Here is a 22168-nt window from a genome sequence, read left to right on the forward strand (position 1 = left end):
TATGGCCCGGGAGTGCAGTGGAGGATTGCCCAAGTGCTTGGGCCCTGCACCCCATGGGAGACCAGGAGAAGCACCTGGCTCCTGCCTTTGGAACAGCGTGGTGCACCAGCCACAGTGCACCGGCCGCGGCGGCCATTGGAGGGTGAACCAACGGCACAAGGAAGACCTTTGTCTCTCTCTCTCACTGTCCACGCTGCCTGTCAGAAAAAAAAAAAAAAAAAAGAAAGAAAGAAATGGGCATTGATCAGAATAGATGTTTCTCAGAAGAAGAAATCTAAATGCTCAAGACATATATGAACATGCCCAATATCACTCACCATTAGGGAAACGTAAATCAAAACCAATAGCAGACTCCATATGTGGGAGAACACAATGCTTGGGTTTTCATTTGTGCAACAAGTGGCTTTAGAGGACCCTGTTCACCTCTAGAGGGCAGAGTCTACATGGAAGTAAGGAAACCTTAATGTTTTCTAATGGGCCTGTTAAATTTGACCAGTGCCTACTATATTTGCCACAACTTTCCAGTCTCACCACTTTCCTTCTTCTTCCTCTCTCTGTCGCTTGCAAAAATAGTATACCTTCTATAAACTGAGGATACTTTTTTTTGTTTTTATTCCTTCTGTCCCTTATGATATTCCTCTAAGAAATCACAACCATCAACGTATTCATTCATTTATGCAGTCTGCAGTTTGCATGGGCTACTACATGGCAAAGTACTAGGTTAAAGGAAAGGTATAGGCCAGGAACTGAGCAAGGTTCACAATGATGAAGCCATTGAGGGAATGAACCCAATGGAAGACCTCTCTTTCTTCCTCTCTCTGCCTCTCCTTCTCTGTCTGTGTAACTCTGATTTCCAAATAAATAATCTTTAAAAACTAACTAAATAAATAAATATAGTAGTAACCTGGTGGCAACACCTTTCTATCAGAACATGTGAAGCACTCAAACACAGTTTGTCACGGAAAGTCAGCCATAGTTTTCCAGGGCACATCTTCTACTCCACTATGTGCACATCTCTGTGGGGGGCAAGGGGCACTTATTTCTTCCCCTCTTCTTTCTTACCACTCTCACAGTTATAACTTCTATAGATGCTTCCACAGACCAGTCTCTATGAAAATGTAGAACTAATTTCCTCCCATGTCAAAAATGAAACGGGTTTAAACACAGAACCCAAAATAAGACAAATAACTGCCCTTCTTAATTACACAGTGTGGAATATAAAGAGTCTCAGTGGATCACTGGGTAACTGTAAAGTACTAGGCAGAGAAAAACTGTTACTTATCTGTATTTATGATGCTGTAATTCTCCACTTTATGCAAACTCAGATAAAAAGAGCTCCAGTTAGTGGGCAGCACTGTTGCATAGTGGGTTAAGCTACTTCCTGCAGTGTCAGCATCCCATATGGGTGCCAGTTGGGATCCTGGCTGCTCCACTTCCCATCCAGCTCTCTGCTGTGGCCTGGGAAAACAGTAGAAGATGGCCCAAATCCCTCATCTCCTGCACCCACCTAGGAGACCTGGACAAAGCTCCTGGCTCCTGGTTTTGTATCAAAACAGCTTAGGCCATCTATCTCTGCTTATGCCACTCTGTAACTCTGCCTTTCAAATAAACAAATAATTATTTTAACAAACAGCTTCAATGCAGAAGAAGCTCCTGGCTACTGGCTTCAGATCAGCACAGCTCCAGCTGCTGCTGCCAATTGGGGAGTGAACCATTGGATGGAAGATATCTCTCTCTCTCTCTCTCTCTCTCTGCCTGCCTCTCTCTTTGTATCTCTGAGTTTCAAATGAATAAATAAATCTTTTTTTTTTCTTTTTGACAGGCAGAGTGGATAGTGAGAGAGAGACAGAGAGAAAGGTCTCCCTTTACCATTGGTTCACCTTCCAATGGCTGCCGTGGCCAGCATGCTGCAGCCAGCACACTGCACTGATCTGAAACCAGGAGCCAGGTGCTTCTCCTGCTTTCCAATGTGGGTGCAAGGCCCAAGCACTTGGGACATCCTCCACTGCATGCCCAGGCCATAGCAAAGAGCTGGCCTGGAGAGGGGCAACCGGGACAGAATTTGGCACCCCGACCGGGGCTAGAACCAGGTGTGTTGGCACCACAGGTGGAGGATTAGCCTATTGAGATGTGGCGCCGGCCAATAAATAAATCTTAAAAAAAAAAAAAAAAAAAAAAAAAAAAAAAACTCCAGTTATTGACAACACAGTAGACTTGCATTAATTTTAGTTCACTTTTCACTTTGCAAAGGGATCAGCGGCAGGTAAAAACAGTTGACAACCTTGCTAACCGGAGAAGAAATAGCTGAAGACAGAAAATGAAAAGCAGCCAAATAAATCATCAGCTATGATTCCATGGCCTTGTAGAAGAAATACAGCTACAACCTGAGACAAAGAAAGAGAAATGGACCCCATCCAACACAAACCTTGAAAAGTGGATGCTCACAATTAATGAGTGAAGCAGCTGCCCACTGATATCTTGTCTAGGGAGTGAAGATGCCCTAAGTTCTGCTTCTGAAAACTCCAGTCATAAATCTGTCCTCGTAAATCTGTCCCTGGCATCTCTTTTACAAACATACTGGACCCACCGATAGTTGGAAATGTGGTCCTAAGTCATGTAGGCTGCATTTAAACCCACCAGTACTATAACAGCTGAGGTATGATGCTGGTGATCCTATACATATTCTAAGAAACTTGAATTTAATGCTCAATTCTCAGGAAATCATTCCAGCTGAGCCTAGGGCCATTAATATAAACTCCTTGGATCCTCCCCTGTCTCTCTGCCTGTTTGAAAGAAGGGAGTTTTCCCACACCAGGTTTTTGTAACAGCTTCAAATTCCAGATTGGAAAAATCTGATAATCCAATATGGGAAAGGGATCAATGCACAAAGCTGCTACACAGGCTGCACACTGCTCCCTCTGGGAAAAAGCTGAACACTCAGGGCCACACCCAGCAGGTGTGTCCGTGGGGACCCCACCAGGAAGATGAGGTGCAGGATGAGAGCAGTGGGGCAGATCCTAGTCAGATCCTCCTTCCCACCCCTCTGTGCCCCAGGCTCTCTGCTGAAGACCATCCAGCCCCACCCTGCAGGAACCAGCCCAGGAAACAGCAGGAGGCCCTGCCAGACTGCATTCTGAGACCACCCACAGTGGGAACCCGGCTTATTTAACTGGAGAGCAGGAGTCTCCCCGCCTTCCTTCCCTGTGCTCTCAGCTGCCCTGCGTGTGCAGTTTCCCAGAACGCTGCCCTCTCCTGTAACCACTAAATAAAGCACATTAGGGACAGGCCAGGCGCTGGGAGCCTGGGAAGCCTAGGTGGGAGACAGAACAGCCCGGGTCCCAGCCCTTGACCTCGGGAAAGCTGCCATGATCGCTGAGAAGTAAGTGAGCCTCACTGGGGGCCTCCAGCCACCCTGGCACCCACCCTTGTCCCACACGCCTCCCTGCCCATTCCTGTACCCCAAACCTGCTTCAGAAAGTCCCAGGAGTAGGTACCCTTTCTTCCGGAACCACAGGGAGTGAAGCGGGGAGAGTGGGGCAGAAAGAGTCCCTGGCACGAGGGACCCACAGGCGGACAATGAAGAGGGAAGCAGCAGCAGGAGGCAGGCTCTGGGTGAGCACTCGGAAACTGCCTGGGATCCCACGTGCAGAGCAGGAGATGCAGTAAATGCAGGAGGAGTAACACAGCCCCCAGGGCAGACCTCGACCAGGGAATGAACTCCCTCTGGTCCAACCCTTGGGCGGGCACTAGCACGCGCATGCCCACAGGCATTCGGAAGGCAGATTACATCGGAGCTCCTGGGGACTCTGGGAAATGGAGTCCAGGCCACAGCATCCCTACAGACACCAGCTGGCCCTCCCCAAGGGGTGCAGGCTGGGGTGGGTGCCCACAACCAGAGGGCATTTGCTTTTGTTAAGTCCCTCCTTCCTTTCCTTCCCACCCCAACATCTCAAGGATCAGTTGCTGTTCTTCCTTTCCTGAATCAAAATCTTAAAGAGTGACACCCACTGCTGCTACTGACCCCAAATCCTGGCTCCCTCATAACCTCTGTCTCTTCCAGAAAAATCTTATTTACCGCTTTGGCCCTAGAAATCATAAATGACTATGGTAGAATGTAACTTTTAAGAGAGGTGTAGCAGGCATGGTTTAACATCCAGTTTTGAGAATACAATTTTTATTTGTGTTTACAGTTCTTTTAAGATTTATTTATTTATTTGGAAGCCAGAGTTACAGAGGAGAGGCAGCGAGAGAGAGAGAGGATTTCCGTCGGCTAGTTCACTCCCCAATTGGCAGCAGTGCCACAGCACTGACCCCTTATAGTTCTTTTCAAATCATTTTACACTGTCTTTTTATTCATCTAGTATGGAGACAAACAGAGGAATGGACACAGAGCTAACATAGCTGAATATTCAAGAAGACAGGTTAAGGGGTTAAATGCCTTATATCATTTATATACCTTCGATTAATTCTGGGGACAGTATTATCTGGAGTTTACAAAGGAGAAACTGAATGGAAAGAGCTTGGAAAAACATGGTGTTTTTTAATATCATTAAAAAGTCTAAGTTAAAGGCCAATCAAGGGGCCAGCGCTGTGGCATAGCAGGTAAAGCTGCCACCAGCATTGACATTCCATATGGGTGGAGGTTGAGTCCCGGCTACTCTGCTTTCAATCCAGCTCTCTACTATGGCCAGGGAAAGTGGTGGAAGATGGCCCAAATCCTTGGGCAGCTGCACCTGTGTGGGAGACCCAGAAGAAGCTCCTGGCTGCTGGCATCAGATCAGTACAGCTCCAGCCATTGTGACCAATTGGTGAGTGAACCAAAAGATGGAAGATGTCTCTCTCTCTCTCTCTCCCCTTCTACTCTGTGTAACTCCGACTTTCAAATAAATAAATAAATCTTTTTTAAAGAGCTGATCAACATATAATACTAGTTTTAAAAATCTTTCTTTTGTCTTGGGTCTCAGTTTTTAAAATCTGATTTCTCATAGGGAAAAAATGTGAGAGATACAAAGAGTACCTACAAAAATAATTTACACTGTAAAGAACCACAGAGGATTATAACTTGTCTAGAAAACAAAGGAGATTTGGCCAGCGCCGTGGCTCAACAGGCTAATCCTCCGCATTGCGGCGCTAGCACACCAGGTTCTAGTCCCGGTCGGGATGCCGGATTCTGTCCCGGTTGCCCCTCTTCCAGGCCAGCTCTCTGGTGTGGCCAGGGAGTGCAGTGGAGGATGGCCCAGGTCCTTGGGCCCTGCACCCCATGGGAGACCAGGATAGGCACCTGGCTCCTGCCATCTGATTGGTGCAGTGCGCCGGCCGCGGCGGCCATTGGAGCATGAACCAACGGCAAAAAGGAAGACCTTTCTCTCTGTCTCTCTCTTTCTCACTGTCCACTCTGCCTGTCAAAAAATAAATAAATAAAAAAAGAAAACAAAGGAGATTCAAAGTTTCTATTATTTCATGGTAATTTTTTCTTATTTTTAATATCAAGATAGTATGTAAATTTGCAGTGCTAGGTATTTGTGTGTTGTTTGATATGTTTTATTTTTAAGCAGAAATTCAAAGAGATAACTGGGTAACATGGGGTTCTATATCTCTGATTACTTCTCTCAATTAGAGATCATGGGATTAGAGTTGGTGCTGGATTAAGAATGCTTAAATCTTTATCCACTGACTTCACACCACCATTCACTATGAAAGACAATATTCTTTGGGTAGATTGCTCTTTCTTGCCAGACTGTAAACTTCATGGGGTCTAGAAACACTTGCTTTGACACTAAAACTCAGCATCTTGACAGTCAGTCTTTTAGTTGAATGAATAAATGATATACAAAATAAATATTTCTGCCCCTCAAGAACTGCCTACTAGAGAAGAAAATAAAATTTGATTTGATGACTGTCAGTATTAGGTGAATATATAATTTGTTGTTCTGACATAAGCTTGGTCATAAAAAGGGCATATTAATAATGACACAGAGTTGAAGTGTATAAACATCTAGGGCCAAGCGGGTTAAATGTTCACCCTAGCTATGTAAGGCATTCCATGTCAATAGGAGAGGAAGGAGGAAGAGGGGAGGGAGTGTAGGTGGGAGAGTGGTTACAGTGGAAAGAATCTCCATGCTCATTAATTATTAGCAAAGAGAGAATCTATGATCATTTGTTGCTTAAGAAAGGGTGATAGGCATTATTTAATTATAATGCAGGCATTTAATGTTTTCCTGTCTCTGAAATAGGAAGTCTATAACTCAGAATTCCTTGCTGTTTCATCAAAAACAATTCAAAACAAAAACCTAATTAAGCATAAGAGGAAGTTATGCATTAGAAATGTATTCTAATCTCTAGGAGGTTCAGGGTTTGGAAAATTAATCCCAAATCTTGCTGCAAAATATCCCATATATTTTCCATGACCACTACCAGTAAGCATAAACTCTTTTTTTTTAAAGATTTATTTATTTATTTGAAAGTCAGAGTTGCACAGAGAGAGGAGAGGCACAGAGAGAGGAGAGGCAGAGAGAGAGAGAGAGAGAGAGAGAGAGAAAGATCTTCCATCTGCTGCTTTACTCCCCAATTGGCCACAATGGCTGGAGCTGAGCTGAACCAAAGCCAGGAGCCAGGAGCTTCTTTCAGGTCTCCCACATGGGTTCAGGGGTCCAAGGACTTGGGCCATCTTCTACTGCTTTCTCAGACCATAGCACAGCTGAATCGGAAGTGGAGCAGCCGGGGCTCGAACTGGTGCCCATATGGGATGCTGGCACTGCAGGCGGCAGCCTTACCCGCTACGCCACAGCACTGGCCCCCATAAACCCTGTCTTCTGCAGAACCAGTACCCCAGACACCAGCCACCACATGACATCCCACGGCACACCCACTCCTGGCAATGTTCTGCAGCTCCTGCTCCTCTCCACTTTCACTGGAAGGATCTGCAGCTCCTTTTTTTTAATGCGAGTAAGTCCGATTGAGATGATGTCCCTGATACACTTGGCTGGCAAGAGCCATGGCATGTGTCCATGACCTAGCTAAATGCAAAGCTGGAACATTTTAAACTTTTCAATGCCATGGTGAGACAAGGACTCCATCTAATGAAGTAGGGGATTTTTCAGGGAGTCTAGAGAATCAAATATGACAAAATGACAAATCTTAACCAAAGACTGTCATGGTAGAGAGGAAAAGAACCCAAAATGTACTTTTCTATCTTTTCTTTTCTGATATAAGTGCCTAAAAACAAAGCCAAGGAGGGCTGCCACAGACCCATTCTGAAAATTCCTTAATATCTTCATTTTCATCCAAATTAATAGATTACTTGAAGAAAATAAACTTTTACATAAATGAAAATGTAATACTACAGACAAGTGTACAGGAGAAAATAGGCACTCAGTTACCTTAGAAAAATCTGGGTCCATTAATGTGTTCTTCCAGAACCAATGCTGCAGTACAATAGAACCACAGCCTCTGACATACCCCCTCCACCCTGATGGATCTTGGGTTTTCCTCCCACCTCCCCTCTCCTGTGAATATCTAAGTAGTAGGACAAAAGGAATCCAAAGATACGATGATGGTATTTAACATGGAATAAACATACTGTTTTAGTCAGTACAATCCTCAATACTACAATAATTATATCTAGTTCACTGATTACAAAATTAAGTATATGAAATCTATTCCTAATTAATCATTCCATCGAGAGCTTAATGTAGACTTTCAGAGGTGAAAGAAATAGAGATATGTGTAGAGATGTGTATCTCTATAATACAGATTTACCTCTGTACTTTATAGACAATATACCATGTTTGTATTTTTTTTTTTTTTTTTTTGCAGTCTGGCATAGTTTATTACATCCAGCTTGTCACTTTGGAAATTTTATGATTAGACATTAATATACAACAAATTTTGAATCTTTACAGATGATATAGAGCACCCTAGGCCCTCCCAGGGCAGAAAACAGATCAAGAGCTCATACAATGGCTTCAACCACAAGGAGCAGATGAAGATATCATCGGAAAGATACCTATCCCTGCAGTGTGGCTGCTGAGCAGTTCTGCCCTTACAGATCTCATCTGTTTCAGATCACTGAAGAAGGTTACAGGCTTTCTGACATTCCTAAAGATTTCACTGATGAGGATCTAAGATATCTTTACTCTGCTAAGAGCCTCAGAATGGTTTGTACAATAGAATGTTACTTTGTCCATGTGAATATGCCTTAAAGCTGTAGAAAGCACACTGATAACTTTCTAAATTAATTCCCTTTGCTGGAGCTTGGTCAGAAGATGAGCTCCTCCACCTCCCCACCAGTCAGGCATTTTGCCAGGTTTGCCAAGATGTGGCTGGAATTGCAGGACAGATGGGCAAAGTCTGAAGCAGGAAGGTAAATGGTTCAGCCTCCTGCCATCCACACCTTGCTCTAAGGGAGGCAAAGCATGAGATGCCAGCAGGCAGTACCTGCACCCTTGTTCTCCTGCAGCACTGTGCTACCTTCCTCTAGACCACTTCCTCCACCACTGGCCCCCAAGAGCCACCTCCAAACATGCAGAGAACATTTCTATTATACAAAGAGTTTGTGGAACACGGAATTCAAAGATAGGTGTAAGGGCCAGCATTGTCAAGCAGCAGGTTTAGCCACTTTTTGCGATGTGGACATCCCATAGGGGAGCTCCAGTTCAGTCCTGGTTGCTCTGCTTCAGCTTCCTGCTAATGCAGCAGATGTTGACTTATGTGCTTGGGCCCTGCCACCCATGTGGGAGACTCAGAGGGCATTCTTGTCTTATGACTTCTACCTGGACCAGCCCTGCCCCAGCTATTGCATGCACCTGGCGAGTGAGCCATCAGATAGAAGATCTATCTCCCTACCTCTCTCTGCCATCTTAAAAAAAAAGGTACAAAGAAACTGAAAGCCATACATATGGAATATACATAGTATGAATTATGTGTAGCTCTCACAATTTATTTAGTTATTTTTGAACTTAACACCTTAAAAAAAAAACTTGAAAGACAGCAACTGAGATCCTCCATCCACTGCTTTATTTTCCAGATGTCCATAACAGCTGGGGCTGGCCCAGCCAGGAACTCCAAGCCTTTAAGCCATCATCTGCTGCCTCCCAGGTGCACAAGCCTGACCCACTATGAACAGATGCCCCTACATTTTTTTATTTTTCCACAAACTTTTTGAAGTCACTTTTGCCAAAAGGTTCCTGACACCTCTCTTGTTGCTTTCATAGCGGCAGACTCTGGAATGCCATCTCCCAGTACAGAAGAGAGCCTCAGCAGTCCTTGGGGGCCAACAAGTAGGCAGATGGTGATAGGGTGAGCAAATCCCATACATCTTTGTTGTTAATGTAACTGTGAATGTGGCCAGTGCTGTGGCTCACTAGGCTAATCCTCTGCCTGCGGTGCTGGCACACTGGGTTCTAGTACCAGTTGGGGCACCGATTCCATCCCGGTTGCTCCTTTTCCAGTTCAGCTCTCTGCTGTGGTCCAGGAAGGCAGTGGATGATGGCCCAGGTGCTTGGGCCCTGCACCTGCATGGGAGACCAGGAGGAAGTACCTGGCTCCTGGCTTCAGATCGGCACAGGTGCCAGCCATAGCAGCCATTTGGGGGTGAACCAATGGAGGGAAGACCTTTCTCTGTCTCTCCCTCTCTCACTAACTCTGCCTGTCAAAAAAAAAATGTAACTGTGAATGTCCATATAATTTTGTTCTGTTTACACAAAAATATCTTTGTTTAACAATTGAAGATTGATGCTGTAAAAACTGTCCTCAAATTTTTTGCTATTTTATTATTTATAAACCCATTTTGAAGATTTGTAGATCCATAAGTCCCTTGAGGACAGTGCACCCTGGTTTTGATATCCTTCACAGAAATAAATACAAACTGATTTCCATGGTGGGGGGAATCACTACAAACTATTGAACTTGTCACAAATAAGAGGCTGGGAGAATGGCTGCTCTGGTTATGCATAGTAACTACTATAGCACTTAAATAGGTATAAAGAATCTGACTGTAGGAAATAAATATAAAGAATTGTCTTGGGCCCTCTGCCAGCTCTAATCCTCTCATTAGGGAAGTGACAGTCCGACAGTCATGTGAACACACCTGAGGGGGATGCAGCACTGCCCCTCAGGGCAGGCAATGAGCTCTTCCCCTTCAAATGCTGGCAAGGTTGCAGCAGGCACACAAGGAGTTGCTCTTCCTTTAAGTAACTGGGGAGTATTTGTCAAAAGTATTAAACTAAAATTTGGGAATCTCTGTATTGCCCTATCCTCACATTACTTAACATTCAATTACATGTTTTAAAAGATTTTATTTATTTATTTGAGAGGTAGAGTTACAGAGAGAGAGGCAGAGAGAGAAAAGGGGTCTTCCATCTGCTGGTTCATTCCCTAAATGGCTGCAATGGCCAGAGATTGGGCCGATCTGAAGCCAGGAAATCAGGAGCTTCCTCTGGGTCTCCCATGTGGGTGCATGGGTACAAGCGCTTGGGCAGCTCACTAGCATGCTGACTGGTTCCACTGTTCAAGCACACATCTCCCATTCTCTTTTGGCGGGTCTACTGTAAAGAACGGGGAGTATCTACAGTAATTAATATCTTACTGTTGCTCTTGCTGTCCGCCTGCAGGCCTGAGGGAAGAGCACCTAAATACACACTGTGGAGTTCTGGACGTAGTTTCCAAAATTCAGTCTCTTCGCAGCTTAGGGACTCTGTCCTCGTCAATCACCTGAAAGTCTGCACGAGTAGGGAGAAACTGTGTTTGAAGAATTCGCAAATAAAGTGCATTGAAGTCAACTACTACCACCTCCACCACACCCCTAATTCAGGGTTCTGGCAAATCCCAAACGGACCAGGAGTGACTCAGGAGGTGACCTCGACTCTCAAAGGCTCCAAAGAGCCTGGTGCACCCAGGGTGAGCTCAGTTCATCGCCCTCCCGCCCCCGCCACCAGGACACCCGGCTCCCAGATCCTCCAGGAGGCGAGAGGCAGCCCCGCAGGTCCAGGCACACGCGGACATGCATCCAGAGCTGTCCCAAAAAGCAGGCCCAGCTCGGGTGTCGCCTCCTGACAAAGTCGCTGTCTCCTACTCCCTCCCGGAAGGCTGCAGGCCAGCACCCTGAATCGAGGCCCTCCCGTGAAGGAAGCTGCCCCCATGGGAACCCTGCTCCACTTGAGGGCAGGGCTGGGGAAGAAGGGTAAGCCAGCCTCCGCCCCAGGACTGCAGCCTGGGAAAGTCCAGGGCCCCAGCGCCCCTGCCGGGCGTGGCGTCTCCCTGAGTGCGCTCTGAGCCTGGCCTCAGCTATCAGCAGCTCCCTTGCTTCCAGAATCTGCTGCAGGGCGGCTCAGGCTCGGCCCAGCCAGGGGCCTCGGACCAATCCTCCCTGTCCTGGGACAGGACCGGCGCTGCCAGACTTGCCCCACGCCTGGCCGGCTATAAAGGTCATTGGCGGGCAGCTGGTAGTTGCGGTGTGTGCAGGTGACGTGGGTGGTGTCACGTTCTTGGCCATTGAGCTCAATTTCGGACGTTTTCTCATGATGGGCTGATCTCACGCAGTGACAACCATGGAACAAATCACTATTCTGTGGCATCTGCCTCCCAGGAGCGTTGTGGGTTACAGGGGGGCACAGGTGAGCCGGTGGCACCTCCTGCGTGTGGTCTCTGGCCCGTCCAGGACCGAAGGTGGAAAGGGAAGCAGAGGAGCTGGCTCAAGGTAGTCCCGCTGCGGGTTCCATCAGGTGTGAAATGTCTCCCGATTGTGGTTAACCTTGCAGGGAAACTGTCCCCTTTTGTGGGCCAGAGACAGCATCTGCTTTATTAGCTGTGCAGTATATTGAAAATTAAAATTGGGGCAGTCCTATCTTTAGTCCTCACAGCAGCACTTACTTTATGAGGAACACATGAAACTGCTCAGTAATTCGGTGCTGAGTTTAATATTAGGTTGGTAAGCCTGCTATTGGCTTTTGGTTTGTTTGTAGCTATTGGATGACTTTATTTGGTAAAAATGCATTCAGGTCAGTAGTGTACTCAAGGATGGTCATTTAGGGAAATGTACTTTTTTTTACGAGTAAAAGATTGGAAGACACGATTGAGCTACCTCAAAACTCCACCACTCCTGGGAAGGCCACAGTTGGCAAGAAAAGCACGTAGCAAACTTTCATCAAGTAAGTTGAGATTCCTGTGTTTGCATTCTGAACAGCTCACTGCTGAGCCGGGAGGGGAACTGCTCTGAGCACAACTCACTACAGAACTGCTCTTGCAGACCTTCCCCAAAGGAAGCACTGCTGTGGTCAGAAGCATTCCAGGAGCTGCTGGCCTGCAAATGTGAATTAGTCTTGAATTTAATCCATTGCAAGTATCTTGACAAGAATGCAGAAAGGCTGTGTCCTCAAACACACATGAGCAGCTCCCCAAGGGGAATGAGACTTAACCTAGAAGGTCTGTTTATCTCCCTTTATCTCAGCATATTCACCCCAGGTGGGGGAGATAAATCACCCTTCAGTTCTGCAATGGCAGTGCTCTTGGTGGAGGCTGAGGATGCTTTTCATTGCAGGCAGTGTTTGCAAGAGACTTAGTTCCCTGACGATTTGTGCCTCTCCTACAAATACATTTTGGCATTAAAAACAAACTGAAGTATTTATGTTTTAGTAGTATGGCACCAACTTAAGTATTTTGCCTACTGGCATCTTTGTCTTTAAAGAGCTAAATCCTCAGGACTACAGGATTGAGTAAAAACTGGAAAATAGCTAATCCTAGTACTAGAAAAGCACAAGGGATTATTTGATCATTCGGTTCTTCATATTTCACATGCTTTTTTTTTTCTACTTTTCCCTTCCTACAGATATTCTGGCTGTATTGAAGGCTTTTTTAAAAACTGAATTCTGTGAGGGAAATATAGGCTTTTGGCTGTCTTGTGAAAACTTCTGAAAAATCCACCCACCCCAGAAGCTATCCTTAAAACCAAGGTAAATATATACAGTCTTCATAGAAAAAACCCCCAAAGAGGTAAGACCAAATTCCTCATTTCAGTATAAAGTGTACACCCTTGGCACCAAGAAGCAACAAAGGAAGTAAAGATATAAGACTAAAGCAAGGGCCAGGGAATCTGAAAAGCTTCCTTTCCTGGTGTCCTGGCTTTCAACTAAGTATCCCCAGACCTGGCAGGTGGAGCTCATCACACGTTACAGCTTCTGATTTTCACTTTCAAAGAGCAGAGCTCCCTTCTCTAACGAAGGATAATGAGTGATCTTTGTTTCAGATGAGCTTGCTTTCAAACCAAAACTCTTATTATCCAAAATATACAAGAAGCTACAACTCCCAGCTGTACAACTGCCTGGAAAAGGGTGTACAACATGATGTTTTACTTATTTGAAAAGTAGAGTTGCAGAGAGAGGTCTTCCATCTGCTAGTTCACTCCCTAAATGGCCACAGTGGTCAGGGCTGGGTCAGGCTGAAGCCAGGAGCTTCCTCCAGGTCTCCCATGTAGGGGCAGAGGACCAAGCACTTGGGCCATCTTATGCTGCTTTTCCCAGCAGGGAGTGGGTAAGAACTGGAGTAGCTGGGACTCAAACTGGCATCCATATGGGATGCTAGTGCTGCAGGCATCAGTGTAACTTGCTATGCCACAGCACCAGCCCCAGGTAGAACACTTATCCCTGTTTTTTGGAATCAGAGTTCTACTAGGGCTTGAGTGAAAAACCACAGATCACCACAGACACCATGGTTGATGAGAAAAAGGGAGCCCCAGAGTAGAGGACATGTTCTGTTTCCTAAGGCAGAAGTCTGTGACTGCCAAAGAGACTGCCATTCAATTGAGTTCTCTCAGAACTATTGATTCCAAGCTAGGTAGTGAGTCAGGAAGCTGGTGACTGTCCAGGAGATGCTTGTATCAGAACAGCTTCCACCACTGTACAGACACAGGCAGGAAATATGTGGTCTGAGGGGGTGGGTCTTGCTGGAAAAGCAGGACTGTGAGATAGAAGATAATGCAATGGAATGCTGTTGATCTAAACTCATTTAAAATCAATAGGTCTGGGATTCTGTGGCCTTAACTACCTAGCTGTATATCTTCCACTAAATCAGTTCATGTTACCACATAGTGGTTTTGAGTCCCAACTAATGTAACATGTTGACTATGTAGAAGAGTACTAAAGTTCTTGTGACTCCATCTCATGCATGCTATTCTTGTGTATTGCTGAACCTGAAATGATGTTTGAATTGTTAAATGGTATATAAAATAGTGAGTGCTTGTGTGTAGAAGACCACAGTGTCTATTACAAGTGCCAAAAACTCTTGAAGGCAGTTAAGCTTTGAAGTGGTCTTTGAATATTTGAATACATTTATTTCGATAAATACTGTCATTGAATACTTACAGTCCAGGTGTGAGCTGATTTGATGTTGATAACTAGAATTATGACCAACATAAGGGGAAGATCTTTGTAGTAGAGAAGAAGTGTGCATTACTGTGTCTGTGCAGGGAGAACTGACAGCCCCAGAGCTGAGAAGAGGGTGGCAAGGAAGATGCTCTTTTCTAAACCTAAGTCACAGCACATCCTTAGACCCACCCAGGGTAAAAATTTTACCCAGGGTAAAAATTACTAACAGAATCTTTTATTAAACATCAGGGTCTTTGATGAGAATAGAACATTGACCTAAATCCCTTTTTGAGGATTAAGAAACAACTAAATAGAAGTGAACTGTATGGAGACAAACACCAATGTTACATTACTCAACTCTCCACTGCACCAATGAAGGAAGAAGACAAATGGGGAATATGGGCCTCCCCCTTTTTTGTCCTCTTTTCTTTGGTTCCAACTCACATGGGCTTCCAGAAGACATACATGGAAACTGTTCTCTTCGTGGTCAACATACATCTCAGAATTTCCCTTATTCATTTGCCTTCACTTGCCTAACAGATTTTGATTATGTTACTTTAGGTAATGAGGAAGGCAACAGAAGTGCACTTTTCTCCCTCATATTTATAACATTTATTTGAAAGGCAGAGTAACAGAGAGGGTGTAGAGACAGACCTTCCATATACTGGTTCACTCCCCAAATGATCACAATGGCCTGAGCTGAGCCGATCCAAAGCCAGGAGCCAGGAGCTTCTTTCAGGTCTCCCACAGGAATGCAGGGGCTCAAGCACTTGGGCAGTCCTCTGATGCTTTCCCAGGCACATTAGCAGGGAGCTGGATTGAAGTGGATCAGCCAGGACTTGAATCAGTGTCTATATGGCAGTGGCTTCACCCACTGTGCTAGGTACAGTGTGGGACCCATATATGTATATATTTCAAAGACTCATTTATTTGAAAGGCAGAGTTAGAGAGGGAGAGGCAGAAGAAGAGAGATCTTTCAACCTCTGGTTCACTCCCCAAATGTCCACAACAGTGGAGGCTGGGCCCAGCCAAAGCCAGGATGTTGAACAGTGCATAATCTCTAAGTATTAAATTGAAAAGGCTGAAGCTGGTGCCATGGCATATTGGGTAAAGTCACCACCTGCAGTGCTGGCATCCCATATGGGTACTGGTGCATGTCCTAGCTGCTCCGCTTCTAATCTAGCTCCCTGCTAATGTGCCTTGGAAAGCAGCAGAAGATGGCCCAAATACTTGGCTCCTGAATCCATGTGGGAGACCTGAAAGAAGCTCCTGGCTTTGGATCAGCCCAGCTCTAGCTTTTTGCAGGCACTTGGGAGTAAACCAGCAGATGGAATATCTCTTGATGTGTGTCTCTCTGTAACTCCTTCAAAAATAAGCCTTTAAAAAAATAAAGTTTATTGACATGTGCTATGATCCAATCCAGTAAAAGTAAGAGAAGCAATAACTATCACTACCTATATTTTTATCTAATCTAAGTATTGTGTAAACTAAAATATACAATACTAGGAGTATACTATCAGTAATTATACTACTGAGGTGGGGGCTGCAGTGCACAGGTTAATCCTCTACCTGCAGTGCTGGCATCCCTTATGGGTGCCAGGTTCTAGTCCTGGTTGCTCCTCTTCTGGTCCAGCTCTCTGCTGTGGCCTAGGAGGGCAGTGGAGGATGGCCCAAGTGCTTGGGCCCCTGCATCCGCATGGGAGACCGGGAAGAAGCACCTGGCTTCTGGCTTTGGATCAGTGCAGCTCCAGCCATTGTGGCCATTTGGGGAGTGAACCAATGGAAGGAAGACCTTTCTCTAACTCTACCTGCCAAATAAATAAATAAAATCTTTTTTAAAAGTAATTACCAATACTCAGTGATTATAATTAAAAATTTTAATAACTATATTGATTCTTTTTTTTTTTTGACAGGGAGAGGTAGACAGTGAGAGAGACAAAGAGAAAGATCTTCCTTCCATTGGTTCACCCCCAAATGGCCGCTATGGCCAGCACTATACCAATCCAAAGCCAAGAGCTGGGTGTTTCCTCCTGGTCTCCCATGCAGGTGCAGGGCCCAAGGACTTGGACCATCTTCTACTGCTTTCCCAGGCCGTAGCTGAGAGCTGGATTGGAAGTGGAGCAGCCAGGTCTCGAACCGGCACTCATATGGATGCTGGCACTTCAGGCCAGGGTGTTAACTACTGTGCCACAGTGTGGGCCCCAGTCCTAGCAGTTCTATGTTGTTTAGCATTTCGTCTTCAGTGCCAACTGCTAATAATACAGTAGAGTTGTAGAAGACCTGACAGTCATGCAAACCTTACCACAACCTAGTACTGTGTAGAATAAATCCTGTAAATATAAAGACAATCTTATTTCACAGCGGAGGAAGAACCAGAGGGGTAAAATGACTTGCTAATGTCACTTAGCTCTTTTGGTACAGAAACAAGGAAGGGTCTCAGCTTTATGCCACTTGCCTCAACTAGATGAGCCTGCAATTTTAAAGACACTCAACTTGGGCTCCTTGAGTTTAAATGAATTTTCCAAGGTTACATGACAAAGAAGCACCAAAGCCAGAAGTAAAAATTATTGCTCTCACCTTTCTCTTCCTTATCCACTATGGAAGTCTGATTTACAGTTGTAAATTATTCTAATATCATTTACAACCAAGAAGCATTATTTTTTGCTAACTTTAACAATGAAACTATTTTTAGCCATTGAGGAATTTATTTTAATGAAAGATATAGACATACTTTTTTGTTTTGTTTTTTTAATTGGAGATGCAAAGAGACAAACAAGTAGACAGAGAAGTGGTATTCACCCTCTAGTTCACTGCTCAAATGCCAGTGGCCCGGGCTGGCCCAGGAGCAGGGAACTCCATCATCTGAGCCATCACTTGCTAGCTCTCAGGGTTTGCATTTCCAGGGAGTTGGAGTCAGGGGCTGGAACTGGGAATCAAACCCAGAAACTCCAATGTGGGACACAGGTATCTAAACCACAAGGCTACACCCTGGCTTCCAGACTTGTTTTTTCACCAGTCATCTGAAAATGAAAGTTAGTTTGGAACTGAAATCTAAGGCTCTGGAGTCCTCAGGTGTGTATGTCTATGCATGAGAGTTAGTTAGGTTGCCCAAGCAGAGTCTGCAGTTTAGAGAGAACAGAAGAGTGAAACGTGTGTCAGAGGATGTCAGCACTGGAGAGGTGGCTGTGCTCTAGTCAGAGGCTGAGGAGGACGAGTCCACAGAGAGCAGCAGCACCAAGGAGTATGCTAGAATGTAGGGAGAAAAAAGGTTGAAAAACAAATATGTTAAAAAGATTTGTTTATTTATTTGGAAGACAGAGTTATAAAAAAACACAGGGAGGGAGAGGGAGAGATCTCCCATCTGCAGATTCACTCACCATATGGTCACAATGGCTGGGACTGGGTCAGATCAAAGCTCGGATCTGGAACTCCATCCAAGTCTCCCTCATGGTGGCAGGGACTCAAGAATTTGGGTTGTCTGCTGCTTCTCAGATGCACTGCAGAGAGCTGGATGGGAAGTAGCATCACGGGCAATGGATTATCCTAATGCATCACAACACTGGCTCCAACAAATGAAATTAGGTAAAAAAATTAGGTAAAAAAATTCAAAATGCCAGGGAAACATCAAATAAAATGTCAGGGATGAGCATCGTGGTCAGCAGGTTAAACCACTATTAGGAGGCATATATCATTCTTAAGTGTGAGAATGTGTTTTTTTTTTTTAACCACTTTTGTACAAGAGAGTACCAAGATGAAAACTGTTCTCCAAGGAGTCTGATCTGATCACCTCACATAGGATAGACAGAGATTAGGAGAAACTGCAAGACAGATTACAAGTACAGAAAAGAGGAAACAAAAACTGGAATGATAGCATGAGGAAGGAATTGTAATCCATGTTTTGCAAGACCTCAAATCAAATATATGTACTGTTTATAGAAAAATAGAAATAAAAGCAAATATGAGAGAGTTTCAAAAAGTTTGTGGAAAATGAAATTAAAAGATTAGCTTATTCAACAAATTTTGAAATCTATGCATGTGAATGGTCTTCAAAAAGTTCATGGAAAATGCCTATTATAAAAAATGGTACATGATTTCAAAATAATTTTTAAAGAAAATAAATTTAATTTTTTATTTATTTGAGAGGTAGAGTTACAGAGTGAGAGGGAGAGACAGAGAGAAAGGTCTTCCTTCTGCTGTTTCACTCCCCAGATGGCCGCAATGGCTGTAGCTGTGCCAAATTGAAGCCAGGAGCCAGGTGCTTCTTCCCAGTTTTCCATGTGGGTGCTGGCGCCCAAGTACTTGGACCATTTTCTACTGCTTTCCCAGGCCATAGAAGAGAGCTGGATTGGAAGAGGGGCAGCTGGGACTAGAACTGGCACCCATATGGGATGCCAACGCTGCAGGTGAAGAATTAACTATTTGTTTATTTTTATGAAAGACAGTTATAGGGGGGTGGAAAGGGGAGACACAGATCTTTCATTTTCTGGTTCTCCCAAAATGACCACAAGAGCCAGGACTGCCCAGGCTGAAGATGGGAACCAGAAGTCCATCTGAGTCTCCCATAGGGGTGGTAGGAGCTCTTCTGCCAGGAGCATTAGTAGGAAGCAAAACATCCAGGACTGCAACTGGCACTCAAATAAGGGATGTTGGCCTCACATGTGGCAGCTTACCCTGCTGTGTCACAAAGATGGTCATTCAAAATAAATTCTTGAGGGTTAAGCCACCTTTTGCAGTGCCAGCATCCTATATGGGTAGCAGTTTGAGTCCTGGCTCCACTTTTGATCCAGCTCCCTGTTAATGTGCCTGGGAAAGCAGTGGAAGACAGTCCAAGCGCTTGGGCCCCTATACCATGTGGGAAACTCAGAAGAAGCTCCTGGCTTCAGCATGGCCATTTGGGGACTGAATCAGCAAATGGAAATCTCTCTGTAACTGTGACTTTCAAATAAATAAATCTTTAAAAAACATCCTTGTGCACTTAAAAGACCTCTTGCAATCCAAGTGCATGGTTACTTGTTCAGCAAATGCTGATTCAGGTGCAAGAAGTGCTGGTATCAGGGATGCCTTGGTAAAGAAGTAGTGGTTTGGAAAGGTCACTTAAGAGGCTTTTATGTAGAATGCAGGCAGTGGTGTGTTAGAGTTTAATAGATAGTTTTGGTTTAAAAATTACATATTGGGGCTGGTGCTGTGGCCTAGAGGGTAAGTAAGGCCAGCAGTGCCAGCATCCCATATAAGCACTGGTTTGAGGCCTGGCTGCTCTGCTTCCAATCCAGCTCTCTACTGAGGCCTAGGAAGGCAGTAGAAGATGGCCCAAGTCTTTGGGCACCTGCACCCAAATGGGAGACCTGGAAAAATCTCCTGGCTCCTAGCTTTGGATCAGCCCAGCTCTAACCATTGTGACCATTTAGGAAATGAGCTAGTGGACAGAAGACCTCTGTCTTTTTCTCTCTGCTTCTCTGTAACTCTGCCTTTCAAATAAAATAAATCCATAAAAAAAAAAAACTTAAACTAATTATGTATTAACTTCTAACTGGGAGATCAGTAATTAAGTCAAGGTACAGTTAGTCATTTAGACAGGCATCTAGTCAGCCAGTAATGATGACCTTGTTTCATTTCTAAACACAGAAATTATTTTAAATGGCTTTAGAGATATACTTATCAAAATAACATGTGTAGGACTCCCTGGGGCAGCATGGAGGCTGCGGGGGAATGCAGAACACCTGAACCAGTGAGCCCTGAGCAAAGTATTGTGAAGCTGATGTAGGACTCCCAGTCTTTAGATGATAGACACATGGTGCACAAATGGAAACAGAGAAAAACTGCCTGAGTAGCATAGTAATAGGAACAGGCACAGAACCCTGATGTTCCTGGGAATGGTCCTTTTGGTCCTCTGCCATTACTTCCCCTTAGCAACAGGCAGAGCCTGCAGCCTTCTGCCACCCACCCTCTCCCCACAGAAAGGAAGAGTTGGAGGGGCCTATGGAAGTGGTGCATCTTGGGAGGCTGAATCTCTGGAAGAGAGGGCAGAGCAGGTACGGAGCTCACCTGGCAGTGCCTGGGGGCAGTTTCCCCACTACTGCATTTTAATGGGGACAGCAAAACCCTTACCATCCCCCCCAACACACATACACTGCAGAGGCTTAATTGGTGAATCCTTCCAGACAACAGTGATTGGGCCAGGAGCTAAACACAGCAACTTCCTCTAGAACTGTGCTGGGGGAACAGTTCCCACTCAGATGGAGGGAATGGGGACAGGCTACACCCCCCCACCAAACACAGGTTAGGTCATAAGGCTCTCACCAGCTAGCAGCTCTCTGGTCTCACCTCCCTAGTCTTTGTAGCTGACAAGCTCTTCCCAACCTTGCTGCCTGGGAGAGATACACTCAGATGTCACTTTCATGGAAAACCTAGGAGTTATTTTTTTTAAGATTTATTTATTTCTTTTAAAGAGTTACACAGAGAGAGAAGGAAAGGCAGGGAGAGGGAGAGGGAGAGAGGGAGAGGCCTTCCATCTGCTGTTTCACTCCCCAGTTGGTTGCAATGGCTGGAGCTGTGCCAATCCAAAGCCAGGAGCCAGAAGCTTCCTCTGGGCCTTCCCACATGGGTCCAGGGGCCCAAGGACTTGGGCCATCTTCTACTGCTTTCCCAGGCCACAGCAGAGAGCTGGATCAGAAGTGGAACAGCCAGGACTAGAACTGCCACCCATATGTGATGCTGGCACTGCAGGCAGTGGCTTTATCCATGACCCCACAGTGCCAGCCCCAACCTAGAAGTTCAAGTTGACATAGTGGACAGCACACTGTGGTCCCCAAGTCTAACATAACCATGGGAAATGCTAATAGATTGTGTCACAGGCTGAGGGAGGTGACAGGCATGCTCTGCTGCAGAGCTGTGATGTGGGGAAGGGGCTCCAGACCAGGAGAAAGGGGACCCTGGGGTTCCCCGCCCTTCCTCTCTCCTCAGTGACCACTCTCCAGAACACCTCTTCTCTGTGGCCACAGACAGCTCTGAAAGCAGTGTCTTGGGGCAGGGAGGGAAGGTTGCAGGGAAGATCTCTGAGTAGTTGGTCCAGAGGGAGCATTCCTCTTAAAACATTACAGTCCTGTCTGCACCCACTCCCCTGGCCTTGATGGCCATTTGTCTATTAATGTCCCACTTCAGATGATACCTCCAACCTTTGCTATTGGACAGGAGGTGATTGGCAAGAAAATTCAACCTACAGTTTTAAAAGATTTATGTATTAGAGAGGACTTCCAATCACTGGCTCATTCCCCAAATGTCTGCAAAGCCAGGGCTGGGCTAGGCTGAAGCTAGGAATTCCATCCTGTTCCCTGACACGGGTGTCAGGAGCTCACATACTTAGGTTATCACCATTGCTTCCCAGGTGCGTTACCAAGAAGCTCAACTGGAAGCAGAGGTGGGACCTGATTTCAGGTCCTCCAATATGGGCCATGGGCATCCCAAGTGGCAGCTTAACCCACTGTACCATAACACCCTCTACTTTGATATTATTTATTTATTTACATATTTATATGCTTATTTATTTGAGACACAGAAAGAGACCTTCTATCTGCCATTTCACTCTCCAAAGGCCTGAAATATTTAGGGCTGGGCCACACTGAGGCTGCGATCAGAGAACTCAATCTGGTCTCCCCACATCTGCTGCCTCCCAGGTTGCACATTAGCAGGAAGTTGGAATTGCAAAACTTGTACCAGGCACTTTAATTTGGGATGAAAGTTTCTCAAGAGCCGTCTTAACCACTGGGCCAAGCACTCACCCCCCACCTCAGTTTTTAAAGAAAGACAAGGGATTC

At 45.3% G+C, this 22168-nt stretch overlaps 1 protein-coding gene across 4 annotated transcripts in view; it reads right to left on the bottom strand.

Annotated features, from left to right (window-relative positions):
* LOC133777050 (zinc finger protein 883-like) overlaps window positions 1–22168 on the bottom strand; it is a 56981-nt gene that overhangs the window by 29630 nt on the left and 5183 nt on the right. Inside the window, exons 3-4 of one of the 4 annotated variants that reach the window (XM_062216471.1) lie at window positions 17735–17864; window positions 10586–10718 (exon numbers count right to left, since the gene is read on the bottom strand). Coding sequence is in view for 2 of the 4 variants with exons in the window: in XM_062216469.1 (XP_062072453.1) it covers window positions 17735–17737 (3 nt within the window). In the remaining 2 variants the exon portion in view is untranslated. Of the gene's footprint in view, window positions 1–10585; window positions 10719–17032; window positions 17604–17734; window positions 17917–22168 lie in introns of those variants that run through there. The other 3 variants (XR_009868477.1, XM_062216469.1, XM_062216470.1) reach the window with 3 other exon arrangements.

Source organism: Lepus europaeus, chromosome 18, assembly GCF_033115175.1.
Source record: "Lepus europaeus isolate LE1 chromosome 18, mLepTim1.pri, whole genome shotgun sequence".
Lineage (NCBI taxonomy): Eukaryota > Metazoa > Chordata > Mammalia > Lagomorpha > Leporidae > Lepus > Lepus europaeus.